Here is a 21,940-nt window from a genome sequence, read left to right as displayed (position 1 = left end):
GATAAATCCTGCTTTTTTCAGTACATATGGAATGTCAGTCTTTCAAATGTTGATATCGCCTATCGCCGACTTTCGGAGTTCTATCTCCCCCTACTTCCAAGGTTAGGGTGTGTCCTTCCCCATGCAGCCACCTGGGCATACTCCGTGAGCCATCCATGTCATTCCTCGAGTAATATTTTTTTTTAAAATATTGAGCCTAGCAGTGCTATTAGTGTACCATAATTTTAGAATCCTTACAAGGGACTAAACCTAACATGGCGGTTCGGCACCTGAGACTTAAGGCATCAAGTGTGAATGGTGATGATCTGCTTCGCTCAGTTGTCGCATGCCCACTGCCCAGGTGGCAGCTTCGATGGGCAGGACTCTGGATTCCATGTTAAAACATCATGTCACCTTCATCGAGTAGAATTGGACTATTCTGTATCACGATTCATGACCTCGCACTTCATTCCAATTTGAGTGTTCTTATCCAATAAAACCGGACTTCGGATTTACCACGGATTTAACATCGCACTGCACGGACTTCGGATTTTTATTTCATAGTCGAACAACCCCCGGCATGATATATCAAATATTTTTACTATGAAGCTTAACGTTTGTAGTCAACCTAGTAGAGATGTTCCATGAATCCAAGTTCAACTCCGAAGTCCGTCTCCAGGTCACTCAAATGCTCTTTAATATCTATGATGTTCCAATTCCGTAATCTATGACTTTTAACAGAAACCTCTTTTTCTCACATATCAACTACCTATCAATATTCCACTATATGTGCTCCCCTACGATCCATAATTAAAACCGGCATATGCACTCAGAGTGATATACTTAGGATCACATTGGCAGCCTCAACAGTCACACCCACCCTTCACCCTTTATCTTTCACTTTCACCTTTCAACTTCAACTTTCTCAACTTCCCACCTTCCTCCATTTCCCACTCACTACATTTCCAAATCGGAACGCTCAACCACGGAATCCACTATTACGTCCTTTCTCTTGATATATCTTCATCTCTCTGGACCATGGCGCCCAAAAACCAAGCGGCATGGATTGTCGAAAAGAAGAGTTCACTGTTGAAAGTGAGCGGTGCACCATACAGCTCCCCGGGCCCCGGCCAAGTCACCACCAAGAACGGCGCAGTCGCAATAAACCCATTTGACTGGGTTCTCCAATACCAATCCGGCATGCTGGCCGGTCACCTGAAATACCCAATGGTGCTAGGCACGGACGTAGCCGGCACAGTCGTGGAAGTCGGACCTGGCGTGACGCGCTTCAAAGTCGGCGACAGAATAGCAGGCAACGCAGTCTCCGCAGCAAAGGAGTCGAACGATCCGGCCGAGGGCGCTTTTCAACTCTACAGCGTCATGCGTGAAAACATGATTACCAAGGTCCCTGAGCATTTCAGCCACGAGCAAGCTGCCTCATTGGGCCTCGGCGTTGTGACTGCTACTTACGGTCTCTTCCATAAGGATTACTTGGGTCTCGATATGCCACAGGTTCCTCCACCCCGAACCCGCAGCATGGACAGAAATACCCACGCGCGGTCATTGTCACAGGTGGCGCATCGAGTGTTGGAGCTTCCGCAGTGCAGCTTGCTGTTTCGGCGGGTTACAAGGTCTTCTCGACTTCTTCACCCAAGAACTTTGCCATGGTCAAGAGACTCGGCGCGGCGGAGGTCTTCGACTACAATAGTTCAACCTTGGTTTCGGACCTTGAGCACGCACTGAAGGGATATAAGTTTTGCGGTGCTTACTCTATCGGCGCGAATGCTGATGCCGTTTGTGTCTCTGTCATTCGTGAGCGTCTGGCAAAGTCTCCTGAGCTGCCTACCAAGAAGTTTGTTGCTTTGGCCGGTGGTAAGCCGATGGCTGCGGATGCAATCAAGGGGGCTTTCGGGTTGTACAGAATGATGGGCAATATGACGGGTATGATGAGCAAGAATGCAATCACTAAGTTTTTCACTGGTGTACAGGTCAAGTTCATCATGATGACCGATCTGATTCAAGCCGACAGCTGTGTTTCCAATATCTATCTTGAGTTCTTAGGGCCTGCGCTAGCCAATGGGCAGTTTGTCCCAGCGCCAGAACCGAAAGTTGTGGGGCATGGTCTGGAGAAGATCAATGAAGCTTTGGAGATTAATCAGAAGGGAGTCTCGGCTAACAAGGTAGTTGTTTCGCTACCTTGATGCTGATTACCGTTATTTTTCGTTTATGGGGGTGGCGTTTGGTTTTGGGTTTTGGTTTTATCTCCCCTACAGTACTCCTGCTTAAACCTCGATATTGGGGCAATGATTCCCTGACATTTTTGTGATTTCACATTGCAATTTCCATTGATCTAATTCAATTTTGGACGTGACAATATTTCCAATCCAGTGTTTTGAAAACTGAGGTATTCCAGCTGCTTATAAGTACCCGTTAGGTTTAGTCTTACGAGTTAAACATATTTAGGACACGGTCCATTTAAGCTCGCAATTGTTGAAATTTTGATTTGAATACACTATGTGCTAGGCCTAAAACAACGGAACATTCAGTATTTTACTAAATATTGCAGCTTTTCCATACCGAGTATCCATAGAATTAAAGCTGTTTATAATCCCTTTTTAAGGATTCTCTAGTACATACGACCACAGGGTGTGGAGAACAGGGCTTCCCGTCCGCTCAGCCGTACTTAAGCCACACGCCGGTCAGTTAGTAGTATGGTGGGTGACCACATGCGAATCCTGACTGTTGTATGTTTTTGTTTTTGCATTTTGATTTTTCTTTTCTTTCTTCCGCCACTAGATAAGCAAAAACCAGGAGGGATCAAAACGGCTTGACCATTGCTCAAGGTCTGTGATAATATTGTTGATAGTATTCTTCTTCCACACCCAAGTAGGCCTTCTGGCCCAAAATTGCAACCTAAGCATGCTAGAGCTAGAGCGTGCCAGAGATTCACGCCGAACCACTGTTTCAAGGCTTTTCATGGCGAGCGAAAGGCTCCGCGAGAGTTCAGTTAAGAGATTGTTCAGAATCCGTTGTTGATCATCGTCTATGATGGAGACGATGCTCATCACAACATCCACTTGCCGCTTGGTGCGATCCCAGCAAGCCTCGATTTTCAAAATCCGTTGCTCAACCTCACGATCAGCATGCCTTCATGATGAACATATCTCGATAACTCTGGTACCAATTCTGTGGGTCGGTCAGCGGACAGGTACATCTACCTACAAGGTCCAGGTAGGATTGGAATTTTACTGATAGCATGTTGTCACAAGGGATGCTAGTGAACCAGGGTCCATCATAAAAGGGCTGCTTAGTTTTGCGTTCGACAAAAAAACTAGAGATTCTCTCAAATATTTTATATGTCTAGTTTTGGAGGGCCTTGTCGAAGGAGATTCAATGAGGGGAAGGAGGGAGTGGCTCAAATATAATATGCGAGGCAGTGTTACCCTTCAAGAGGCTGGTTTGGGAAGATGAGATAAACCAAACGGAGGGGTAATGTCAGCCTAAATTGATAGGTAGTTCACCTGGGCGGCCAATGAACATATAATTCCAGTAATGAAATGCAGCTCAGGTGATATCGAGGTGAGATCTGACCCCTGCCCAGGTGAGCCCCGCACATGCATATGTATGTTTAGCACTGGAGTGGAAAAATAATCGATATGAAAGTTGCAATTAATATAAGGAGATGGGAAGCAGCTGAAAAGACATCTCATGCACCCTCAAGGCTGAAAGTAGTAATTTTCGACGCTAATGACCTCGGGATTCAGCCTTGAACCTTGGAAAGAACAGGGGGTACGTACTAGGTACATGAGCAAATGAAGAGGCGGCGGCTGATGCCCGACCCAGAGTGTCTCTTTTATTTTTCTGTCAACTGTTCCCCCATAAGCAGATAAAATGTCTATTGATCCGTTCACAAGTAGTCCGCTGGTGGAGTGGACGCTGAAAACCCGGATCGATGAGAATGAGTTCCGACACCATGAACGGCCAGCAGGCTCCGAGTGCTGGCGGGTGATGAAGCATTTGGGGCATGGCTCATTTGGAGATGTGAACCAAGAGGAATGCCTTTTTGGACCAGCCAAGGATACATTCCGAGCTGTGAATTTCGTCAGAAAGCAGCAAAAAAAGTTCCCTGAGTTCTCAAAGCGGGAACTCAAAGCCCTGACCACATTCTCAGACACTCAAGTCCCCGAGGTAGGTTAATAAGTCACTCACGCCATTCACGACTAAATTATCCCAGTACAAACACTACTTTGTCCAATTCCTTAGCTGGTTCGATGATACAAAAAACCTCTACATTGCTATGGAATTCATAGAATATGGCAACCTCCACGAATTCATCATCCTCCGGTCTATCCCCGAACCCGAATCAGCGATGATCACCCACCAAGTGGCCCAGGCTTTGCTATATATGCATCAAAAGAATTTCGTCTACCGAGATCTAAAGCCTAAGGTATATGATAAGCCAACCTACCCATTCCCGAGGTCTAGGCAAGCCTCATGTGTACTAACACATATAACGTAGAATATTCTTGTCTCCTATCCGGGACCTCATTGGCATGTCAAGGTGGCGGACTTTGGGCTTACAAAAAGTACTGATGGCACTAGCCTTAAAACCTACAGAATCGGCACTCAAGGCTTTATGGCACCAGAACTGTATAGCAGTTCATCCGAGCCGTATACGGCAGCCGTGGACATATGGGCATTCGGAGCGGTTGTTTTCTGCATGAGAACACGTTCTTCACCCTTCCCAGACATAAAATCGGTTTTTTAATATGCTCGCGGCAAGCAAATGAGAGTTTTTGTACCGCTCTGTTCGTCTTCAAGTGAATTCTGCATGAATCTTGTCTCAGGTACCATGGCCGTGTAGCCCGAACGACGACTCACAGCCAAGCAAGTTCTAGAGCACAACTGGATTGCTATGCAGGCTAGACCTTCCCAGAGGTAATTTCTAAATAACTGCACCAATCAGATCTGTTATTGAAGCAATTCTAACTGGCCCTAGGGTTGAATCAAGTGTCGAGTCAAGTGGAGCATCGACAGCCTTAGAAATAACGCCATCAAAAGGCTGGTCGATCATTGATAGCGGCAGCTTTACACAGCAATCGCAACTTCGGTCCATGGAGACGCTGATGACAGACCTCCAGCTTATACCAGTAGCATCTCTTGCTTCCCATGCTTCTGTACGGCCTCAAGCAAACGCCCTCGAAGAATCAACGAGGATGGAGAAGAAAAGGATAACGGCGATGGAAGACCTGGCAAATCTTGCAACCAAATATTACGAAAATGAGAAATATGACCAGGCGAAAGAATCCTGGGAAGAAGTGATCAGGGTACGACGAGAGGTGCTTGGCGATAAGCATCCACACACAATTCAGGCGATGATCGAGATTGCCAACATATACTTCGAGCAAAAGAGGTATTCTAGGACGTCAAAAAGCCTCAAGCAAGTGATTGAGCTGCAACAAGAGAGTCTTGGCGAGAATGATCCATACACAATCACTACCATGCAGAGTCTGAGTAATACATGTTACGCGCAAGGGGATTATGAGGAAGCCGCGAGGATAAAAAGCCAGATTTCCAAATTACAGCGAGGACTCGGAACTGTCGCCTTATCTCTCAATAAAAGCCGTGTTGTTTCAGCTTCCTATGAGGTTATCAAGATATGGGATGCCCCCACTGGTTGGGGTGCTTCGTTAATCAGGCGATTGCGATTGGGCAGCCAAAGAAACTTGAATCTCCAAGTCGCGGATTACAGAGATTCATATTCAATGCGGCGCAACCTGCATTCGTTCAACTCTGTGTCCTGGTTTCCTGATGGCCGAGAGCTTGCATCAGCATGCGATGACAAAACCGTCGAGACATGGGATGCCGCCACAGGCGAGTGTCTCTCGACGATGGCAGGCCACAAAGATGAGGTCCGCTCAGTAGCCTGGTCGCCCGATGGCAGACAGCTCGCGTCAGCGTCCGCTGACGCCACCGTCAAGATCTGGGATGTCGCCAAATACCTTTGTATATTCACAATGAAAAGCTACGGTTCTTGGATCTACTCATTGGCCTGGTCACCGGGTGGCCGCAGGATTGCATCGGCATCCCGTGACCACACCATCAAAATCTGGGATACTGTCAGACGTGAGTGTTTATCGACGCTGAGAGGCCACAGCAACTATGTCTACTCTGTAGCTTGGTCACCTGATGGTGGCCAGCTTGTATCGGCATCCTACATGGCCATTAAGATCTGGAATACCAGTGGCAAATGTGTCTCAACATTGACAGGGCACGGAGATTGGGTTTTCTCAGTAACCTGGTCTTCTGATAGCTGCTTTATTGCGCCGGCCTCTGGAGATCACACTATCAAGATATGGGATGTTGCCACGGCAAATGTGTTTCAACACTGACAGGCCATAAAAACCCGGTCAAATCGGTGGCTTGGTCACCATAATATCACATACTCACAATGCCATTTCCAATACCTTGCTAACTACCATGCGGGAGGACTGGGGATTTTGAAAATGGTGTTAACACGGTGTAGATATCATACCTATATGGATATACAATATTTCTTATGTGAAAAGACATCAACACTCTACTACATCCAATAGTAATATATTTTAGGGCTAAAACATATTCCTCAGGATAGGCATATAAGAGAAAAATATAAAATATTTTAATTATAAAAATATGTCAGACTAGTAGAAGATATGTTCAGACTACAAAACATATCCGAAAACAAAATTCTGCCCAGGTGGGTACCACCCTGATATAGGCCCGGTAACTTTCACCTTACCTGTTTAGGAAGGGGGCAGCTTTATACTTCTTACCTAGGTGTTGGAAGTTGGGACCATTGAGGTGGTCTCCACATTATTTTAAGCTATCACCTCCTCTCTCTCCTACATGACTCACACATACACATTCCTCCCGAGGTCCACATGCATCACGTCCCTTGTTCCTGATAATAGGTATCTTCCTTCAAGTTCCTTAATACTTTACAATACATCTTTTTTTTCTTTTAAGCTACAGGGGAATTCAACCCAGGACTTTATAATCTACAGTTTACAAGCTACAATTCACAGTTTAGAATAGTTTACTACTACATCATCTACATTATTTTAACATCTTTATACCCCAGATCATATCTTATACAGACCACACATTCTATAACAAGCACTTCCACAGCCCTGGAGACAATTCCACAGACAATTCCACAAAAAATTCCACAGATAATTCCATAGGTAACTCAACACAAACAATTCAAGGCAGGCAATTTGAGACAGGTAATTCTACAGACTACCTACAACATTTAGCCCTAGAAACTACCTAGTGAAGAGGGGAACCGTTAGGCAGTGTATTCTAGATACACGGGTCGATCCAGCTAGCATGAATGGATAACACCAACCAACATGTACGGTGTGGCCGGACTACCCCGTAGGGGTGGGATGAGAGATGTGTAGGAGTGTGTATTCTAGACTATAACGACGGGCATTCTTGTACGTACAAAGACGGGACTGAAAACATGACAAAACAGAGATGTAACCAAACGGTAATTCTTAGCACGGTACGTGTAGTAGGGGACAGGGTACCCCACTACAGTGGTGTAACATAAGTATTTAACCTCGACTACTTTCGGACCGGAGGACCCACTTTTTAATACTGCCATGCAGAAACCTCCAAAATTCATGTCCTATGCTAAGGCCTCAATAGCTAGTATGCCAGCCCTCATACTTGATAACATCTGCCACTCTATGGGGCATAGTGTCTGATAGGTGCTTAAAGATCTCAATATCTAACGCTTCCCATGCTTCCTGCGCAGCTTTAACCAATAGATCTAATGTAGATGTGTTATTTGGTAGGTGCATAAGCTCAGGGTAACGCTTCAATATTTCAGCCTTTAGTAAAGCCCATAGGTTCTCAATTGGATTTAAATCAGGTGAATAGGGAGGCCATTCCATAATATCGCAGTTTAGGTCATCAAGAGTGTTCCGTACAATCCAAGCTGTGTGTACTGGTGCATTATCTTGTTGAAAGATAGCATCATGATCAAGGCTATTAAGAAGGGTAGGTAAAACACACCTATAAAGCTCTTCAATCGTACGAGAAGAGACACCACCCCGTTGAGATGTAGGATCTCCAAAAAGTGGAATAAGACCAGATCGACGTGGTTGACCAGAAAAAGCAGCCCAAAACATCTGTTTAATTTGCTTTCCTCGTGCTGGAATCATTTGGATCTGAGACCCTTCTTGTGGATGCTGAAAAAGCTGGTCTTTTGGGCGTATAAAGCTCCATTCTTGACGCTGGCCAATTCCACGCTCAATTGTACATTCATCTGACCAATAGACACGGGCCCAATCTGAAGGTGTAAAATGTTGGTATTGTCGGGCCCATCGTAGGCGTTTTTCCGCATGTAAAGGTGTTAAGGAAGGCCTTTGCATCTTCCTCCATTTTCGAAGGCCCATTTCATGGGTTAAACGCCAAATTGTCATACGATGGACCTTAAAATCAACCTCTGCAAGTAGGTCTTTGATTAATATTGATGGGTTTTCTTGTATAGTCTCGTATATATGGTCACGATCATCTTCGGTGAGCTTCTTTGGGGCGCCTGAGCGTGGTAGGCTCTCTTGTTTTTGACGATTTTTCTCTTGGGTAAGAGTATACTGAATAGTTGAGCGTGGAATATCGGGAAAGCGCATCTTTTTAATAGTAGTTGCGCCCCAGCCATTTGTAGCATGTAGCTCGCAGATCTTAGCCCTAGTAAGGCAATCAAGCTCAGGGCCTCTTTTCCCACGTATAGGGGGGCATAATATAGCAATATAACTGTAGGCGATATATGTTCGAATAATAATAGATTGTGTATAACAGCAGGTTACGCTACGCGTGGGAGAACGCGGTGTACTAATATAGTAGGCGGTATAAAATAGCGGTCAGACTCAAAGTGGTCCCAAAAGTAGTCGAGGTTAAATACTTATGTTACACCACTGTACACTAGGTATAATACAGACTACAACACAAGCTACACATATTAATATATATCAGTATGCCCTAAACATATTTCAAATTAAAAAACATATCAATAGTATATTTTCAAATTCTAAGACATAATCCCCTCCAACATATATTTAACAATAAAAAACTTTAGACCAAAAAACATTTTCCATCCAAAATCATCCTAACATAATAATTATAGGTAAAATAGTGTAATTACAGTTTCGATAATTTTCATTATTTCAATACCAGTTTGAAAATCCCCTATCCTCCCGCATGGTAGTTAATATTTCAAACAGGCCAAAAATAGCAGGTGAAACAATCATATACCGCCCGGTAGACAAAATTCCCTCCCAGTGCTCAACTAACAGATCTCAAGTGGGAGAATATTTGCTCAAGGCGCTGTAGGGGATCTTGAGATTTTCTCCAGCTGTTGAACCAGTTCTAGCTTCAACTTGAAGCTGCATTTGCCATTGATGTACTTAGTTCCGAAGACAGCAATTACTAGTAGCGTCCCACTCCTCATGGAATGTGCCAGTGTCAATGACTATCGACTGTGATGTGAGTATTATAATCTATCATTGAAGTTCAAATGGTCTGCCTTCACAAACGACGATACAAAATTTCGTAAAACGCTAAGCACAGAGAGGCTAATTGATGTTCTATATTCATTGCTCAAGATTCAAACTCGTCAAACCAGTTGACTCAAATCCCCTGGGAGTACCCTTACCTATCCATGATCTCCGTCAGAATATCTCTTCTTATCATGTCACTTGAAATCCAAAATTGGACTCCGTCTTGGATACTGGCCCGTGTCAAGCTCTGCTATTCCGTACATCCCAGGAGTCTCAAGCTCAGCTCGATGCTTCTGATCAGACTGCAGCTCTGCAAGTGACACATATCGGGAACCCAGCTCAGCTGGTTTCTGTGCATTCGTAGACATCTCGTATGATATCCCTCCATTTCCCTGAACCTTTTCATTTTGCCGCCCTGTTCTCTGGTTTTGGCGCCGCCTTATACAAAGCAAAATGGCAACAGCAATCAATGAGAGGACACAAGTTGCTGCACCGACGACAATCCCGGCTTTCGCACCCGTAGAAAGACCCTTCCCACTGCCAGTGGTTTGTGTTACTTCGTTCGTCGCCGTCGGGGCAGTAAATACTACGCTAGTTGTAGATACAGTGGATATATCGGAAGTGGTGGTTTTGTCAGGAAAGTCTGTCGCCTTCCAACGGATTGAAATCCCCTGCGCGTTGATTCCGTCGGCCCTCGTTGTGCTTGATATCGTCTCGGCTTTGGTGAAGGTCCACTTTTGACTGGGATTTGGATTATAGGAGGTGCATGCATTATGTGTGTACCAGGCTAAATTTGTCTCGGTTTGGGCAACATAGTTACTGTGAGACTCCGTTTGTTAATTTCTGGCAGCCACTTGAGAAGAAATCAGAGTGGTGGGACTCACTTGGGACAACAAGTTCCTCGCGTCTCAGAGTCACCATCGTCTGTCACAACGGTCTGGGCTGCGGTCCAGTATCCCTCAGGACATATCCCCGGCGAAAAGTAGGTTTCTGTGCTGGCCTGGTAGCCGGAAGGATAGCAAGTGCCTGTCTCAGTAGGCCCCAAGCTTAGCCACCAGCTGGTATCGGACCCGGTTATGATTTCGGTGTAATAATTGGTGCCGGAAACATATTCAATAAACCATGTGTTGGTAGTACATGCTGGCGGGGGAGTGAAAGTGGTTGTGAGGGCGATAGGGCGTGTGGAGGTCATATTGGGCCATCACCTCCATAGGAGACGGAAGATAGAAAGTCATACTCGAAGACCACATAAGACTCTTTGGAGAAGATTCAAGGGCATGACTTGTTGCTCCTAGAGATTAGCGCTTTCAAATTTCAATTAGCGCCCAAAAACCCCGCTCCCGTTTCAGTGGCTGGCGAAGGCGCTAAGTTGTGATTGCGCTCCACGGCCTGCATTAGCGCGGGGGTCAAAATGTGACCGGGTTTGAGACCTTGAATAAGCTAATGGAAGTGAGGCAATGGAGTCTATCTTTGAGCAGCCTTTTTCGTCATTATCCATCTTATCAACTCCCTGAGGCTGACCAGGAGCATCACAGCTATGCCTAGACCTTTTGGTGCGACCTTTGTACTAAAATTGTAACTGATTCCGAGCTGGCCGCTCGACTTACATCATTGCTTCCAAATAGCAAGCTTGATTTATCAAGAGAGGCGGAAGCATTCCTACAAGAAAATAAGGCATTTGAGCGTGGAACGCATGTGCAGGGGCTTTGGTAGTCTATGTAGGCTCACCTCGGAAATCCCACTCCATGTGGGGACCCGAGATCGGCTGCGTTCCCACTCGGTCGTCCCATCCCCGGGGCACCTTCAAGCTTGGAAGTTTCTGAGCCGACACAGAAACACGGTGAATAGTACTGCCGGGTCCGTTTGTCGGCTTGGCAATATTTCTGTGTCGGTGACTCGGCGATGACTAGGATTATCTACTGTCTAACTAGTAACAACGATTGAATGCAGCACAACACGAAATACTTTTTCAACAGCATTCAACGATCTAATGAGCCCGTAATGTCTTTCCTCAAGTTCAGACTAGAAAATACTAGTGAACGCTCCGCCCCAGTGCCAATAGCTGCTGCTGTGTCCCAACCATCCTCAAGGCGGCAAAACGACGGTGTGCAGCATGCTTTACCTGGGAGATTCCACGGCCAAGCATCCTCTGATGAGAGACTACCTATTTCACCTTCGGCAACTCATACAGGAAAGGGTCGCGAACATCATATGGGCGCTCCTAAAGTTGATTTTACGGCTCGTCGTAGCAGAAGGTTGGGAATTCATCAGCCAGATGAGATCATGAACTCAAAGCACGTCTGACCTAAAAACAGACAATTGCGTCAATCACGGCGCGTATCTGCTTGTACTGAGTGCAAAATCTCCAAAACTCGGTGCGAAAAGTCTCACCCTACAGCCAAGGATAAATGCCGCCGGTGCCTGCGGCAGAAAGAGGAGTGTATTGGGTATTATTCAGCCCGACCATCTCCTGTCGAGCAGTCGGAGAAAAGCTCTGACAGTCTTTCTGAAGGAAAGGCTGTTGGCATTGCTTTCAACTCGGAGACGGACCCATCTACGGCTTTTTCGATGGGATTCACTGAAACCAATCTAAGTGAGTCTGTAAAGCTTGTCGTCCTGTTGCTCCATCCTGTTGCTCCAAGAAACGCAGCTGATTGATTGTGACAGATTCCGGTCCACCATCTCGCATTTGGACCGAACGGCTTGACAATAAGATTGACTCTATTCTCACCCGGGGTTGCTGAACAAGTATTTCTTCAGTATGTAACAAAATTCGCACCGAAATGCCCCATTGTCGTGTTTCCGCCCGGGACAACGCCTGTGCATGTGCGAAAAGCCAAGCCTTTGCTGTTTTTATCCATACTTAGCGTTGCCTGTGCTGGATACTGCCCGCTTGATAAGCAGAGAGAATTGGCACTCGAAGCCAGGTGTTGTTTAGCAGACACTGCTATTGTTCGAGGTGAGAAATCGCTCGAACTTGTTCAAGCGCTTCAGGTCGTGTCGTTCTGGTACAGAGCACCTGATACCTACACACAAATGATTCAGAATCAGCTGGCTTCCATCTCCACAACTATGGCTATGGATCTTGGACTGGACAATCTCAAGTTGGTTAGCAGAGTTCAAGGCAAATGGATTCGTGTGGAGGCGCAACGTGCCTGGACTGGCTGTTTTATTCTATCCGCAAGGTATGGAACTGTGGTTTCACAGCTTCAGCCACTACTGGGTTTGACCGACTTCTAGTCTTTCTTTGATTTTGAGACGTCCCAATCCAACACCTTGTTTCGCAAAGCTTGACGACTACATATTCGACTTGCAACGAAACAATGCATCACCCACAGATGCCTTCCTGTGCAAGCTTGTAACAACGGAGCTTCTCTGTCATACCACAGATCAAGAGCTATGCTTGAGCAATCCTGTCCAAGCGGTATCTGCGCCAAGTCCGAAAACAATGGCGATATTTCAACCCATTCAGACTCGAATCGACATGCTAGCTCTCGGCCAATCTCATCAGTTGGAAAGATGTATGTTTTTGGAAACCGAACACCTGATGACCTTAGATATAGAGGATTGACAAACTTCCATGGCTTAGCTCTTTTTGAATTCGGCAGGCTTGCGAGCTCACTGTATATGCATGAGCTGGCTTTACACGTCAACAACAACACCGACGAGTTCAAGGCTCCCTTTTCTGCGAAGTCTTTGAAGACATGTAGCTTCATCGATATGCAAGATTCTTCTAATCTGTCAATGATCCGCGCCATAATAATGGCGTCACAAGGACTCCTGGAAATTTTCCTTCAGTTCTCCATTTCCGAAATGCTTACTTTACCACCTCATATTTATGGTGGTCGCGTGATATACGCAGTCATACTACTAATGAAGATACACAAAGCAATCACGACATTCGCAAAAGGAGTTGGCGACTTGATTCAAGCTGATACGTTGCACCTGGAAGCGTACCTTGAGCAGTTGGTCATCACTTCAAAGTGCCTCATAACGGAGGATGGACGCAGCGCTTTGAGTAGAGCATTCCTGATCATGCACCAACTGATAGAGCAGTTCAAAAGGCCATCTAAAGCAAATGAAGCTCCAACAATGGACAGAATTCCAACCAAGAACGGCAACGGGCAATTGAACACTGCTTCTCCGAGGCCAATGGTGGTTCCCAGCGGCTCGTCTACTGCTATTCAGGCGCCGGAAAATAAGTCAACCCCAGGTAATTCAAGATCGCTTGATGGACCTGTGTGTCAATTGGATGAGCTTATCCAACCTGCTATACCTCCCTCTCTTCCTGTCACACACAGTGAGGATACTAGCTTTGGAATATCTGGGCCTGCAGTGGCATCTGATACTTGGTTCTGGGAATTCTTCAACATTGACATGCTTAATTAGTTCATCGCCGGTCGGGATGTGCCAGACTACTATTTTTGCGCGTTGTGCTGCTGAGGGCAGACAGAGTCTTAACCCCCTCCTCCAATTTATTGATATTGTTCTCCACGCTGGCTTTACTGCCTTCAATAGATTAATTCCCGACATCCCGACAGCTCGAAATTATCCATTTCACAAAGTCTTGTGACCAATCTCTTCCCCAACATTTAATGGATTTCTTCCGACTCCTTTCCCTTGGGAGAGATTTTCACGGTACGCCACTCCACACCCAAGGCACCAATGATGGATAAACAGGCTAAGACTAAAGCAACCACAAATGTTTGGACGATGGCATCATTGTAGATCTCAAATACACGGGCTACCACATTGGCCTGGCCCGAAGTGGCTTGCCTAACTGTTTGCTGTAGATCAGTTGCTCCGGATTCAAGAACAATGGAAGGGTCCAATTCAGGAACTCGGGCAAGCATGCCAGAGACAATGGGGTTGCTGAAAATATTCTCGCCCACAGAGACGAAGATAGCGCCCCCAAGAGATCGAGCAAAGACCACCAAAGATGTCCCGATGGAGACATCCTCTTCGGGAAGGACTGTCTGAACGGCAATGTTCGGTAGTTCAAGTCCAATACCAGCGCCAGTACCAAACACGATTTGAAACCCAAGCCTAGTATTGATTAGCGAAGTAATGCTGGATGGTATGCTTTGACAGTCACGTACCACATCGACAGGGGAATATCCACTCTGAATAGGAGAAGTAACCCCGCACCAATCGCCATTACCATCGACCCTGCAATCATGAATGGGGTATAGTATCCCACGAAAGTGACGCCAAGTCCACTTGCAATAGCAAATACCACTGTATTCCTTGTAAGTCGCTCCAGTCTTCCGGTTTGATGCTGCTTGCACCAAAAATGAGTCAGGGGGATAGAAAGGGGGTGTACCTACCGACGCTCAAAACCGTTGGCAAGTTGTGAATGCCCGATTGGTCTGCAGAATCGTCCTTGATTGCCTGAAACCTGTTTTGTCCTTATGATCAATAGAAATTCACACCGGTAGTAGGGAGGATATTTCTGAGCTCACCAAATCGGCAAATAATAGATTAGCAAAACGAATGATGCACTCGCAAGGAAGATATAAAAGATCGAAAACGCAACCGTGCGCTGCTGGAGAATACGAAGCGGCACCGTAGCATTTTCACCACCTCGCCATTGCGCTACTGCCCAGGCGATAATCAGTACACCGAATACCGTTAACAACGCGATCTCACGACCATCGCTCCAAGGTTCTTGACTCCCTCCCCACTGAAAGGCGATTAATAAACAGATGATGTCTGCAACAAAGAAGACAGTTCCGACGGGATCAAAATGGCCTAAGATCACAGACCAGCTTTCCTGCTTCAGCTGCTTTTCTGGTTGCTGTGAAGGCAAGAAAAACAGGATGAAGGGAATGGCTGTGCCGCCAATTGGTAAATTAACTAGAGTCAAGTCAGCTTGTGCCGCGCCAATCCCAAACAGTTTCGTTCTTGATCTCGTCCTAGATTCAGAACACATTTAACTCTCGGTTCTGAATCATAGGAGTTGTACCAATAGCTGTTCAAATTCGAGAGATCAATTTAAATTTGGCGTTTTAATTTTGGTTATTCGCCTTACAGGGATCATCGGCAGGAGTGCCTCATTAGTAAAAACTAGCTCATAAGCAGCAGTCTGCCTGGAGCAGTCTGCCAAGTGGTTCTTACTGTTAAACGCCCCTTGATGAGAACCATATAGTACTACCTGCCCCGGCCACAAAAGAATCCCCAACAGTTATCTTCCAAAGGTTTTTTAACTATGTGTACCGAATATCTTATTACTACAATTGTTGCCGGAGTGACAACAGTAGATTCAAAAATAGCCCCACGTTACCATACCAGAATTTAAAGTGAGCACTTCTAGGAAATAATGAAAAAGATATTCCTTAGGGTTCTCCTAGAAGGATCTCCAGAATACACTCAAGTACCCAATTACTAACATAAAAAGTCCCACCTTCTGAATACAAAAATATAGAATCCAACAGGAACGAGTAAAACTAATCGTATTTTTCACTTGCCAACCATAAAAGAGTTCTTTCTTAATTCTATTCGGAGAGCCTAACGTCCACAGGGTAGATCCTTGAGATCTAGCTAGACATTGTAAGGTGCTTTACCACCTATAAAGACGCTCCACAGCTACTCCATTTTTAAAGGAGGTTCGACTACATTGTCGGCAAGTCTTCGAAAGTTCACCCGGAAAGGCTCAGCTGACTCTTCATCAGATTCCAATAACCTATTATTTAAATCGTGTAGCTCGAAAAATATGCCGAGAGTTGGAGAGCACAGCTCGTCTGGTGGTAAAATTCCGTTCACGATGAGATTTATGACAGCGATGACAACTTGAGAATCTTGTACATCTTCGGATCCAAGCTTTTCGACGATACTTGTAGGAGCATGCAGCAAGCTTGCGTTTAATTCCTCGCAAAGCTTTTCCTTCACTTGGTCTGCATTCACCGATATCAAAGCTGCGCTAATATACTGGGCAACCTTTTCAGGACTGATTTTGAATTGGGGGTTCTCTTGTGCGGTGACTTGATAACATCAAGGTCGTATTAGCTTGCTGATCTTTCAAACACTTAGAATTAACATACACCATTCCATAACCAAAACCTCTAAAGCATTGCAATCTAACATGATGTGAAATACTCAAAGTATTGTTGTTGGTGATTTCGGAAATGTGCGATCGATGACAAGCGGCCGCTTATTTTGGTCACTTTAGGGGGCATTCGTACCTTTTACACTTGAGAATGAAAGGTCACTTCACTATGTCATCTTAGGTTTAGAATAATTTTTTCCTCTTGTTTCATCAAGGTGCAAATTTGGCAATGAAAATCTACTGTGGCTCGCTATCCTAAGCTAACTGACATATAGTTAATATCTTACTGTCTCAAGCCTATTTGATCACATACCAAATGCATCACCCAGCCACAAATTTTGATTAAAATGTAGTTCGTAGCTCATAGGCATCTGACCTTCTATTGCACCTCGAAAGGTTGACATTTTGGTATTGGAAACTTACGGAAAGAAGTGCCGAGCGCCTTCCCTATAGCCTTGAATGCGTGGCTAGGAACATTACTTGGAATAAATCTTCCATTCTTTTAGCTGATTTGCGAGGCTAATTCTGCGATAATGCATATTAGACATTTGCCTAACTTTCCAAGTAGTAGCCTATACTTACTACTCTGATCTGGATAGCCTGCTACGAAGGGCTCTGTTCCTAGCTTGCCAGAGGCTAACCAGGAGACAAATTATCACAAATAAAAACCAACTGAAGAAGGCATAAGGTGTGAAATTCAAGCTTTCAAATAAGCTCTTCCACATATTGAATTCCAGTGGTATCATGTAGTTGAACTAAGTCCTTGGGTATAACGAGATTATATCATATATTATATACTTCGGTACACCAAGAGCTTCCACAATTCTGATTGAAGCTCTGCCAGGCTTGATAGACGGGAAGCCTGAGCTATGATTGTAAATGAAATTGCAAGGTCGAATTGAAAGATCGTCAGCCATAAGAGAATTTCGGGCGTTGATATCGGCATGAACAATCTCAAAACTATGGAGTAAAACGATAGCATCGATAGCTGTTTCAATCCATTGATCACGAATGTGATCTCCGACATCCTCGTTGTGGCTTGCAAGATAATCACGTAGATTCCAGAGTTGTAGAAAGGGGTCTTACCGAACGAGCACTAAGCCAGATCCAGAAAAGCTTTCTAGCTTTTTTCTCGATGGGCCACACAACAATGATAACAGATGCTATCGTGGAAAATAGTTCCTGGTTAAGCTGAAGTGGAGGAATGGGGGAGGTGATTATACATATGAGGCTTAATCTATTCAAGGCTTAGCTGCTCAAATAGACTATATTCAACTATAGTAACATAGAGTAACTGTACTCGGCTCGGTCCGCGTTGTTGTCCTCTGGAGTGGGAGTTTGACTAAGAACTGATAAAAGACTCGTTTCAAGGTTGCTATCATGATCTACCCATATAAGATTTGTTGAATGAAACCATTTTCCCCATCAATAAAAAATTGATTCTGGCTCAAAATTGAAGATTTTTGAATTGAGACGCTGCCTTCCTCCCAATAATAAGCAACAAGCCAACGACACCAATGACAGTCATGAACGGATAGTTTTTGATAGGGTTGTTGTTGGAATTCCTGATAGCTTGGCCGAGTCGATAGACATTTGATTGGATGGAAAGAGGGGCGCGTATATTATGTAAAGCTTGAAGCACGCTTTGAGCAGTCTGAAATTTTCCATTCCAGCAGCCATCGATAATCCCTCCAAGCCATACACCATTTGTTCCAGGTAAAAATTCTCTTTTTGGCCAGCAAGGTCGACCATCAGCAAGAGATTGCTCTGCGAAGAGCTCAACTTGAATCGTTTCACCTGTTACAATTTCATACATGACCGTTCCAAGCAAACCGATGTCAATTTGAGTGTTGAAGCCACAGTCATCTACGGTCTTCATGTCAGAGTCCAAAGGTAGAATGGATGCTTCTGAGAAGTCGCAAAACTTGATAGAGAGGTCTGAATCCAGAAGAAAATTCCGACTCGCAATATCTGTGACAAGTATACACCTATCGTGGATGAATGTGAGTGTTCGAGTTATCTCATAGCACCATGAAAGCTGAAGTTGTGGGGATGGTCGGGATCTTGTAAGATAAGACTTAAGATCACCATTAGACATATAAGCAAGTTGTGTAGACTCGCTCAACATATCAATGCATTGAACAACTCCTATTGAGCGGTCGTCATAAGGCAAGTCTTGCAAGCGGCGATATGCTTCTTGTTCGTGCTTAAGTTTCTCGGTATTCGTTTGCACTTCGTATGGATCACTCCAAAGGCATTTCAAGGGGACCTTCACAGCAATATCACCCTGAAGTAATACGAGTGCTGAGCTTCCGCTTCCTAGTACATGTTCTTGGGGAATACAATTCCCTTGAGAGTCAAGGAAAGGTGTTGTCATAGTGAAAAGAATGAACGATTATTAAATATTCAAGGGGTTCAAATCATTTAAATACAAGATTCTGAGCACGTGACTGCCGCGTTCTGTCAGAATAAAGGCTTATTCAGCAGCATGTGGCACCCAATAGGGTCCAATTGTACAGATGTGTGTATGTGTGTTCAATTCTGCTAAATCTAAGAGGTAAAAATACAGTGTAGGTTTACGGAATCTCAGGCAGTAACGTATCCCGTAAGCGAGCCGCACATGTAAGCGGGCCGCACACCTACCCATCAACTAACATATATTATATACAATCATTCAACCAACAACAGAGATATTTAATTAGAACGACTTCTATCTTAGTTAGTACATGTGTTTCTCTTATGTCCAATATTGCCGCAATTTGTACACTTTGGCAGCGCTCTCCCAGTAGCCGATTTCCGCGCTTCCCGCCGCTCTACATCCACCACCTGCTCTGCTTCTACTACCTCTCTCTCTGTCTGTATACGCTGGCTTGCCTCGCTCACAGTCATTCCACCCTTATTAGCCATCTGCCTATGAGGTAGGGCACGCTTACGTGCCTGCCGCCCATTCTCAGCGCGTAAGTGCTCAATTTCATGAGCGAGAAATGCGCCGTTATGCATAGCAATCTCACATCCCTTAATCAGCTGCTCAAGCGCTTCTTTAGCTGGGCTGGGAGGTGTATATGACCTCTGTTTTAACAGCCTTTTGATTGATGAAGCCTGTCGTCGGATATCGGTAGGCTTATATGGTGTATGGGGGGGGTAAAGTTGCTGCTTCCACTGCTAGGGGGTGGTGTAGGTGTACGTAGCTTTATATCAAGCTTCTTAAGCACCCGCTGTGAGCTAAGCGGGATTAAGCCAGCTGCTAAGAAGCTATTTGAAATTGTAGCTGGCTTATAAGCTTGGTCCCGGGTAGATAGGTATATAGCAAGAAAATCAAGCTTATCAATGTGGTGTGTGCCATATCGAAGCTTCTGCTGGATAGCCTGCCCATAGATATGCTTTATCACACCAAAACACCCAACATCAAGAGGTTGAAGAAGATGGGAAGAATGGGCTGGCATATATAATAGTAGAATATGGTTTTCCTCACATATTTGATCAAATTCAGGTGTCAAGTGGCTGCCATGACCATCCATAATTAAAAGCCGCCACTTTCCATATACATATGTATTTGTATATGGTAAAAAGTGATTCCGGAGCCAATTCAATGTGATTTGATTGGTAGTCCAGCCATTATCACTAACATCTAATTACCAATCAGATGGTAGGTTTTCAGCCGAAAACCAGGCTTGGTTAAACATCTTTGCTTTAAAGATGATATATGGTGGCAGTGCCCATCCACAACTGTTGATTGTCTCAATAGCAGTAACCCATTCACAATTTCCAGATGTAAGAAGGTGTCTTCTTCCATAGTACTCAGCATGTGTAACAACATAGGATGTACTTGTCATACCTATAGCAAAGCCAGTCTTATCAAAGTTATAAATATCCTCATTAAGGATACCATATGTAAGAATAGCTTGCTGCATACGGTTAAACCACTCCGTTATAGTAGCTGGATCTTCACATAAAGCACGCTTATATTCATATCGACGTGATAGACGTGTCGCAAGCTCAGGTATCCGTTAGATATAATTATATACCCATTTGGTCCCAACTGTCTGCGGGGTGGTCTCTCCACGCTTTGCAAGTAATAAATTTGCCATCTCTCGTACCATAGACTGTGTAGGTGCTGCCCCACGTGTATCCATAGAGAGTATCCATTTCTGAAGTGATTCCTCTTCTAATTGGGTCAATTTATGACTATTTGCGCGTGTGGTTGATCGGGGTGTCGCGCCGTTACAGCGGTCGCGTAGGGTAGATACAGCGACGTCATATAGGCGCGCAGCACGTCTGAGCGTCAAATTTTTGTCATTTTTCATAGCTTGTATAGCAAGTAAAAGCTTTCCTTCTCGGCTATCTGATTTTTCGGCCAAGACAGCGTGCTTTGGTGGCATGGTTGCTGGTTGAAGATCGCGAGTTGTGTTTCGCGGCCGGAAAGTTGGTAGGTGTGCGGCCCGCTTACATGTGCGGCTCGCTTACGGGATACGTTAAGGCCTCTATCCGACACACCCCCTCAGCTGCAGCCGTCTTCGCTGTAGCTGCTAGGCCACATGCGAGGCTATTCACACTGCAATTTTCAGGTGCAAATTGAAATAAAAACAATAAAACGAATCAAAACACGCCCATTAGGGCTCGCTGATCAAGTGCCTGACGTCCACCAAGTTTAGCAGCCGAATAAAATTCTCATGCTTCTGACGGGGTAGGACTTTGGTTAGACCATCTGCTATCATGTCGGCGGTGGCTACCCACTGCACATGTAGCCTGCCGGCGGCTACCTCCTGCCGTAGCCATAGCCCATGGATCTCTACATGGCGCAGCTTGGTGTCCAATGGGTCCTCCGAGGTTATCAGAGCCACTGTCCGGGTGTTATCGCACTTGATGGAGATGGGGACGCCTGGATCGAAGTCTATACGTGAAAACATGCGTTTCCACCAGGCTAGTGACTTGCCTGCGTCTGATAGCGCCAGCAGCTCGGCTTCAGTGGTCGAGGTAGTGACAGTACGCTGCTTGGAAGCCTTCCAGTCCACAGGGCCACCGAAAATCTTGCAGATATACCCAGCAGAGCTCTTGCGGTCCACATGATCACCAAATGAGGCGTCACTAGACATCTGGACAGCGTCCTCAGCGTCCGCAGAGTATTCAATAGCAAGATATCGCGTCCAATACATATAAATTATGACTCGATCGACCGCTGTGAAGTGTTTCGGGCCTGGATTGACTAAGAATTGAGCCATTTGGACGCCATTTTAGCGGTGTCGACACGTGTGATAGTCGAAGGATAGTTGATTGAGCCAACTTTCTGCTGATACAGCCTGATTGAATCACGGTCCGCGGTGCCCTCATAGGATTCCAAATCCTCCAATACACCTGGTGTAGGCACACG

The 21,940-nt window shown here is 45.3% G+C and overlaps 9 protein-coding genes across 9 annotated transcripts; 4 read left to right on the top strand and 5 right to left on the bottom strand.

Moving 5' to 3' along the window:
- Positions 1–1,017: 1,017 nt before the first annotated feature.
- N7483_012413 (zinc-binding alcohol dehydrogenase family protein) lies at positions 1,018–2,180 on the top strand (the record flags this gene model as incomplete). The annotated part of the gene is made up of 2 exons (XM_057095840.1): positions 1,018–1,491; positions 1,515–2,180. 2 exons carry the CDS (start codon positions 1,018–1,020, stop codon positions 2,178–2,180), a joined length of 1,140 nt encoding a protein of 379 aa, XP_056941811.1.
- Positions 2,181–3,870: 1,690 nt separating this feature from the next.
- N7483_012412 (uncharacterized protein) lies at positions 3,871–5,493 on the top strand (the record flags this gene model as incomplete). The annotated part of the gene is made up of 6 exons (XM_057095839.1): positions 3,871–4,167; positions 4,214–4,426; positions 4,499–4,687; positions 4,844–4,917; positions 4,979–5,392; positions 5,487–5,493. The coding sequence occupies 6 exons, from the start codon at positions 3,871–3,873 to the stop codon at positions 5,491–5,493; spliced, it is 1,194 nt and encodes a 397-aa protein (XP_056941810.1).
- A 2,174-nt stretch (positions 5,494–7,667) lies between these two features.
- Positions 7,668–8,660, bottom strand: N7483_012411 (uncharacterized protein; the record flags this gene model as incomplete). Its single annotated transcript, XM_057095838.1, has 1 exon — positions 7,668–8,660. One exon carries the CDS (start codon positions 8,658–8,660, stop codon positions 7,668–7,670), a length of 993 nt encoding a protein of 330 aa, XP_056941809.1.
- A 1,061-nt stretch (positions 8,661–9,721) lies between these two features.
- Positions 9,722–10,719, bottom strand: N7483_012410 (uncharacterized protein; the record flags this gene model as incomplete). Its single annotated transcript, XM_057095837.1, has 2 exons — positions 9,722–10,346; positions 10,412–10,719. The coding sequence occupies 2 exons, from the start codon at positions 10,717–10,719 to the stop codon at positions 9,722–9,724; spliced, it is 933 nt and encodes a 310-aa protein (XP_056941808.1).
- An 809-nt stretch (positions 10,720–11,528) lies between these two features.
- On the top strand, positions 11,529–12,185 carry N7483_012409 (uncharacterized protein; the record flags this gene model as incomplete). Its single annotated transcript, XM_057095836.1, has 2 exons — positions 11,529–11,825; positions 11,913–12,185. The coding sequence occupies 2 exons, from the start codon at positions 11,529–11,531 to the stop codon at positions 12,183–12,185; spliced, it is 570 nt and encodes a 189-aa protein (XP_056941807.1).
- Positions 12,186–12,563: 378 nt separating this feature from the next.
- On the top strand, positions 12,564–13,916 carry N7483_012408 (uncharacterized protein; the record flags this gene model as incomplete). The annotated part of the gene is made up of 3 exons (XM_057095835.1): positions 12,564–12,712; positions 12,768–13,048; positions 13,117–13,916. The coding sequence occupies 3 exons, from the start codon at positions 12,564–12,566 to the stop codon at positions 13,914–13,916; spliced, it is 1,230 nt and encodes a 409-aa protein (XP_056941806.1).
- A 203-nt stretch (positions 13,917–14,119) lies between these two features.
- Positions 14,120–15,459, bottom strand: N7483_012407 (uncharacterized protein; the record flags this gene model as incomplete). The annotated part of the gene is made up of 4 exons (XM_057095834.1): positions 14,120–14,573; positions 14,627–14,765; positions 14,855–14,925; positions 14,990–15,459. The coding sequence occupies 4 exons, from the start codon at positions 15,457–15,459 to the stop codon at positions 14,120–14,122; spliced, it is 1,134 nt and encodes a 377-aa protein (XP_056941805.1).
- A 653-nt stretch (positions 15,460–16,112) lies between these two features.
- N7483_012406 (uncharacterized protein) lies at positions 16,113–16,610 on the bottom strand (the record flags this gene model as incomplete). Its single annotated transcript, XM_057095833.1, has 2 exons — positions 16,113–16,507; positions 16,568–16,610. The coding sequence occupies 2 exons, from the start codon at positions 16,608–16,610 to the stop codon at positions 16,113–16,115; spliced, it is 438 nt and encodes a 145-aa protein (XP_056941804.1).
- Positions 16,611–18,019: 1,409 nt separating this feature from the next.
- N7483_012405 (uncharacterized protein) lies at positions 18,020–18,949 on the bottom strand (the record flags this gene model as incomplete). The annotated part of the gene is made up of 1 exon (XM_057095832.1): positions 18,020–18,949. One exon carries the CDS (start codon positions 18,947–18,949, stop codon positions 18,020–18,022), a length of 930 nt encoding a protein of 309 aa, XP_056941803.1.
- Between the last annotated feature and the right edge of the window lie 2,991 nt (positions 18,950–21,940).

Source organism: Penicillium malachiteum (genome assembly GCF_028827825.1).
Source record: "Penicillium malachiteum strain IBT 17515 chromosome Unknown utg000005l:1.0-9002435.0:326005.0-9005861.0, whole genome shotgun sequence".
NCBI lineage: Eukaryota > Fungi > Ascomycota > Eurotiomycetes > Eurotiales > Aspergillaceae > Penicillium > Penicillium malachiteum.
Note: the sequence above shows the minus strand (reverse complement) of the source record. Positions and strands in the feature narration are given on the sequence as shown.